This window comes from Solea senegalensis, unplaced genomic scaffold (genome assembly GCF_019176455.1).
Source record: "Solea senegalensis isolate Sse05_10M unplaced genomic scaffold, IFAPA_SoseM_1 scf7180000015391, whole genome shotgun sequence".
Lineage (NCBI taxonomy): Eukaryota > Metazoa > Chordata > Actinopteri > Pleuronectiformes > Soleidae > Solea > Solea senegalensis.
This window is the reverse complement of record NW_025321311.1, coordinates 639-7,500: the sequence shown is the minus strand read 5'-3', so window position 1 is coordinate 7,500 and position 6,862 is coordinate 639. Positions and strand designations below refer to the sequence as shown.

General features: G+C 42.2%; 1 protein-coding gene across 1 annotated transcript in view; it reads right to left on the bottom strand.

The window, feature by feature from the left end:
- The window catches only part of LOC122762201 (UV-stimulated scaffold protein A-like), a gene marked incomplete at its 5' end in the record, with an annotated part of 9,183 nt that extends 3,657 nt beyond the window's left edge, over positions 1-5,526 (bottom strand). Inside the window, 3 exons of the mRNA XM_044017407.1 lie at positions 1-118; positions 1,017-1,227; positions 5,379-5,526. The exon at positions 1-118 is cut by the window's left edge and continues 26 nt beyond it. Coding sequence (XP_043873342.1) covers positions 1-118; positions 1,017-1,227; positions 5,379-5,526 — 477 coding nt within the window. The remainder of the gene's footprint in view (positions 119-1,016; positions 1,228-5,378) is intronic.
- Positions 5,527-6,862: the final 1,336 nt, after the last annotated feature.

Below are 6,862 nucleotides of genomic sequence, written 5' to 3'. Positions count from 1 at the left end.
CTTCTGTCCCCAGTAGTACAGGTCCAAACCAAAGGGAACCACAGGAGCATCGGCAGACTTCTTATCTGAACTGGACTGAGATGAGTTGGGATTCAATGAGGAGTTCCTGCTGCTGCTGCTGGAGACATGAGGGGAGTTAACACACATCCATACCAATACTTACATTTCAAAAATGTATGCGATCACATTGGCAGTTGCTGTGGATGAAATTGAGCAGATTCAAATAATTAGGTTGGCCATTAGAGGCTTTAGAGAAGCTGTTACCAGACTAAAGTCATCACTAAATTCACTTTGTTCTTAAGAAAGGAGAAAAACACTGACAACTTTCATCTTATCTTCAAATTTACCAGCATGTTGGATAGAAATCAAATAATCTATAGGGCTGCAACTGTCCATTATTACTTTGATTGATCAAGTAACCGTTTGGTCCAGAAAATGTCTTCTTTTCTCCACAAACAAAAATGAAAATAACTTTGAATGATTTCTTTGTTAAAAGAAAGCGGAATATTTTAAGAAGCAATTCATCTCGTAATCAATTCATATCGATGAATCGTCGCCGTATATCCAGCCGGACGTTCTGAGGGTTCCTCATATTTACAGCACATGTCTGCAGTTCCCAGCTGTACATGTGTGAGGAAAGAACAACAGCCTCTGATCATGTGACACATGTCTGGCTCTGGTTCATGATCCTTTATGATCATCTGTCAAAGAGGTGACTCTTTAAAAAGTGCAGGAGACGGGAGATTCTTTTCTGCTTCTCAGCACGTCTCAGTTCCGCTTCATTAACTTCTGAACCTATAAAAGTTTACATCACTCTGACCTTTAACATTAGGAGTTTGCCTTTACTCTTAACAGCAATATGTTCATTTAAATGTCTATCATCATGTTTATAATGTGAATTACAATAGCTGTGGCATTTATTGTACAGTCTACTATTTACATGACATTATCTTATTAAAAGTGAATTTCCTTATATAGGTATAATGAGATATATGAGTGTTCACAGTGTTTATCACCTGGGCTCCACAGGACTGGGATGCTTCTGTTTGAGGACACGCAGCGTGGCGGCCGCACAGGTTGGATCCTGCTCCTCATCTCTGAGTCGCTTCATGTGCCTGGAGGAGGAGGAGGAGGAGGAGGAGGCTTGAGGAGGAGGAGCTGCAGGTCTCTTTGCAGGAGGTTTTCTTATGACAGGTGCTGTTGAGGTGGAAGGAGTGGGATCCAAACCTGCCGACACAGACATGAGGAGCGTGAGATCAAACACCCTCATGACTGATATTAAACCATGAAACTAATTTGTTTCCTAAGAAGAAAATGTGTGATCTGAAGTCTGAAGTGAAGCAAATGTTGAGATAACACTTCAGAACCCATGTATGACCAAACCTGTGGAGCTGTTTGGAGTTGAGCAGAGTCCTTCCCTTTATCCCTGCTGGCAGCTGCTGATCTTGATGAACTGCTTCAGTTAGTGCTCGATGCCACCAATTTAGGAGGTGGAAGTGTACTATTACAGACTGTCTCCTGGAATCTCTACTGATTCCACAGTTGAGACTTTGCCTCTTGGTTTATGTCTGCACTTTCCTGTGTAACCAGTAACTGTGTGTGTGGCCTGTGGTGAACACACAGGAGCCTGTCAGGACCCAACACAACCACAGTTCTGACAACTGAAAACATGCAAGTTTTTCATTTTAATGCAAATAAATAAATGCAGTATACCCATGTGTGTGTGTGTTCTTGTATGGGTATGTTTGTGAGGACACGACTGATCCTCACAACTTTAAAGGGCTTTTTATGGGTTAAGACTTGGTTTTAGGGGAGAATAAGGTTGAGTTTAGCAGTTAGTTGTGATGTTTAAGGTTAGGGTAAGGTGCTGGTGAATGCATTATGTCTACTGACCTGATCAGTAGTCCTCATGGAGACCAAAACCTGGTCGAAAGGAGGCAGAACATTTCTGAGGAACTGGTTAAGTTTAGGGCTAAGATTGGATGACCACTGTGGTCAAGTTAAGGTTAGGGAAGGCTTTGTTAGGCTGTCCAAATCAAAGGAGGTCAATGTGTGTGTGTGCAGGTGAGATCAGAGTGAGCTGTCAACATGATGATCTCACACATAATCAGCTTCACACATTCAGTACCAGCACACTGTTCTTCATGAATAAAAGTCTTGTTCAGAGGTCTGACAAAGTCACAGAGAGTTTCAAGGAAGGCTGGATTCCAAAACAGACACATTTGTTAAAGATTGTGTTGACTTTTACGGTAAATATGATATACTGTTGTCACGGAGACCGAGAAAGCGTAAAAAAAACAAGCACAATTGTCAGGTTTTACTGCTGATGGACCAAACCTGTGAATCAGAGAGAGTCCTTTGTCTATTTTACTCTAAACTTTTAACTTTTATACTGTACATGTTCACGTGTTAGTCTGAGTTTGTTATTCTAAATCACAGACTAACACATTCAGGTAATGCAAATTTGAACCTTCAGTGAGACCTGGACGTGGTTTTTATTTACTGTCAGCAGTCACATGACAGCTCCTCTCCTCCCTCTGTTCTCCCTTCTTCTCTGTATGGATGGTAAACACAGAGTCTGTCTGCTGCTCTTGATTCCATGGAAGGAGTTTTTGTGTGTTGTTTTATTTATTTATTTATCTGTGGAGCTTTTCAAGTAAAGCAACAGAGACTAAGGAGGGAGAGCTAAGGGGAGAGAGAGTACAGCGAGAGGAAAGGTGGAAAGAGGAATTGATTTTCTTGGGTTAAGGAGGGCCTGTAATTAAAATGTTAATTTGAGAAAGAGAGAGATAGTGTCCTGACAGCAGAAAGAGAGGGATAAGACTACTGATAATCAGAATGACGGAACAGGACAGAGGGAATGAAAGAGGAGAGAGGGGAAGGGAGGCACATCCACAGAACACCACAGTCACTGATTCCTCCAAGCTTCTGCTCCTGTCTGTTTCTAATGAATGCTGCTAATCTGCTGTTCACCACATCACAGAGGGTTTCAACTAGATTCACATGTGGTGACTGTGGAGGTCACTGAGGTGACTGAGGTCACTGTGAAGCCGGCAGAACACTGCGTGACCCAGACCGGGGTCCGCAACAATAACTAGCAATAAATGATAAAACTATACATTACTGGGCAGGAGAACAGGTAAACGAGACTGTGTGGTCACCTGGAGCCACAGTGACGCTAAAACACTTCATGTCCGTCAATCCTAAGATTATTGCTTGACGCTTGTATTCTACACTGACAGAGACTCGTGCTGAAGAAATCTCTGTGTAAAATGGAGGAAACCATAATGTGTCTCTGACATGACAAACTGCTGCTGTATGACTCTGACGTGTGATGGCGGTAAAACACTTTTTATATACAGTTTGTATAATAACTGTATATAATGAGAGTAGTCTGGTGTGAACACTGCACTCAGGTCTATGTACAGATCTCACAGCTATAAAGGTAGAAAATATCTGTGTGTGTGTAGGTGGGTGGTAAAACCTGTGTGCTGGGGCTAATAGGGGGCTCATTAAAGAGGTTGCATTGTTAATTTGGTATGGCCTCTGTAGATCGTAATGATCTCACCCACTAATCACCCTGACACACACACACAGCTGTTTTGGACCCATCAGATACAATCTAATTACTTTTGTGTCTAATTGATTAGTAATGGAGGGAGGATGGGAGGATGGGAGGAGAGAGGGATGAGCTCCAGGTAGAGAAGAGGCCGAGTGTGAATATAATGACTCAGGAGCAGGGGTCAAAGGCCACCTCACAGCCACAACAACATGGCTGACGTAGCAATAACAGCACTGTCAACATGTTCTGTTATGGTGTCATTAACACAGACACACACACAGATGAACGCACATATAAATCTATACGAGGACTGGCGAGAGGCTTGAATATGGCTGACGGAGCAGCACGGCTGCTGTTGCCTGCAGCCTTCACACGTCTGCTGATAACGATATTTACATCATTCAAATTCCATCTCATATTTAGAAAAAAACATGTTGCTATGGAGCTGACACAGCAATAAAATGACTGCAGTTGGTTAATGACCTGAGCATTTAACCTCTGACCCGCTTTGCTGGCCGGAGGCTCGACATGATCCATACAGCAAGAACAATACGACAACAGTCAGTCACACAGTATGTAGCTAGTGATGACTGTGTGTAAAGGTAAATGGATGTGTTGACACGACAATATCCATCAAAGATACACAGGGGGAAATACTGGTGAAAAAGAAGCTATTTGTCTCCATTAAATAACTCTGCTGCATCCAAGTCACACAAAAACAACACTGGGACAGTTCACTAACACTTACTGTAAGTGCTGCTTTACACGTGATCATTGTCTGACAATTAGATATAAAGCTTAAATTGACTTTAAAGGACTGAGTCTTGTTGGAGGCGTGTGCTCCTCACAGCGTCACTGTAGTGTACGGAATGTCTTTCAATGTCATGGAATTCCAAGAAAATAACAATATTCAAAATGAAATCAAAAATGATGTGTAATTCCACACTTGTGATGTCATCACTACCTAATTAGCTGTGTATCTCTTACCACAAGGTGGCAGCAGCAAGCGTTACTTTAGTGGACTGATGACATTTCCAAGGTTCCTTGAATGCATTAGCAGCAGGTGTTTGGTTAGTGGACAACATTTGTGTTTATGAGGGTCACTGAATGCACTTCTACTCACTCCATGTGGCAGAGGTCGGCATTGATTTATGGAAAAAGCAGCCTTTTGGTTTTCAATCATCAGCAGAAAATCAAATCATACACACAAAACCTCAGGAAAAATGGCCCTTAAACTAGCTCATTTAGTCATTGATCGGCAATGTCTGCTAGATGTGCTACTAGAAATTAGCTAGTACAAGTGATGGGTGTGGTGGCTGTTAGACAGAGTGGTGGATCCTGCCAATAGGTTGTAGAATATCAAATCGGAGCCCATTAATAAACTAAAAAAAAGGACACGAGGACACTCATCAGTGAGTCTATTCACTTGTCTTTTCTTCCGTCTCATGTTAGTAATAAACAAACACCAGTGTTGAGATTTTAATGGAAATGTCACCAACCCCCAAACCATGTGCTGATAATAAACAACTGACTAATCATCAGAGATGAACCAAATCCTGTTTAAACAAAAGGTCAGAATACATCTCACCACATGTTAGTGGTCGTGTGGTTTTTCAGGGATTTTCCTGCACACTCTCTAACCACACGTGTAAAAATAAACCAACTTCACCAACTGCTGAAGCCAACAGGTCTTTGAAGTGTGTGTGTGTGTGTGAATCTTAAAGGATTAGAGCTGCAGCAGGCCCTTCTTTTGAAGCCTGACCTCGGCACATGTCTGAGGTAACGCGTGTGTGTGTGTGTGTGTAGCTGGACTCACCGTACTCCGCCCTCAGATGCTCTGGAATGTGAGGCTCATATCCCTCTTTCTCTGGGACCTCATCGAAGTCATCATCCTCCTCATCATCGTCATCTCCATCTGACGAAGCCTTTACCTGGAAGAAGAAGATGAAGCTTCTGTGGTAATACAAGTATTTATTTTAAAATCATTTAAAATTATACACAGTTTATGTTCTGCTTCAGGATGATTTTGTTGTTGTTGTTGACTCTTTCTGAGGTTACTGAGGTTACACACGTCCTACATATACCTACATATTGATATGGTGAGCCCTTTGTTTCCTTGGTTTAGTGATCGCTGTGGCTCAGTGGAGAATGGGATGACAATGATGTGTGTGTGTGTGTTGAGCTGCTATCTACACTAAGCAGAATTTACGGTTTTTAATTTCCCACTAAGGTTGTTAGCCATTGGCTGAGCTACAATGCAGAACACAACATTCATATACACACAGGGGTCATTTCCATAATACAAACACACACACACACACACGGACACATAGTCCATTCTAGCACCATAATAATCACAGTGATTAGCATTATGAGGAGCAGTAAAACCTAACGTTAAACTAACCTCTTATTCCCAAAGGCCTCTTTTTCATTAGTGTGTAATACCTGTGACTGAACGTGTGTGTGTGTGTGTGTGTGTGAGTGTGAGTGCCTGTGTTGCTGCTGATAAAGCCCATTAAAAGTGACTTATCATTTGTAAGGTAGTTTAGGAATGAGTAGGGTGTAGATGATTACACACACACACACACACACACACACACTGGCTCAGTGAACCATAGCTCAGTCTGTACACTCCTGATGCAGCTCGCAACACCGCGCGCGCCGCGCACACACACACACTGCACGCCTGCCGCGCATGCGCCACACACACACAAGCACACACACACGCACACCCTGATGCAGCTCACACAGACCAATTAAAACACTTTAATAGAACAATTCTCAACATGGCATTAACCAGCAACTGAACAATTAATGTGTAATTAGCAGTCATTAATGCCGGCACTAACACACACACACATACACACAGAGACATGCTGGGGCGTTAACGCGGAGATGAATTAGTTCTAAATCATAATTGGCACAGATGTCGAGATGTATACACACGTGCAGAACATTCTATTTCATGCATCTTAAAATACAAAGATCTCATTGTGTTTGTCAACACTTTATCCAATCAAGGTCCTCTGCGTGTTTGTCAGTGCATGTTCATGAGGTAAGAGAGGAAATGAGCGCAACGTTAGCGTAAAGACGACATCCCTGACAGTAGCTTTAAGAAACAATTACAAAGACTGATATGAGTGTATTAAGCTGAGGCTGTTAGCAGCAGATATCAGCCAATTACTACTGGTCTGCTCAAAACCCTAATACTGTGCTTGTGTTTAATGTTCAATAAACTGGCTCTTCAGTGTAGGATATCCACCACTGTGAAAAAAGAAATTGAGGGAGTGACAAAGAAAT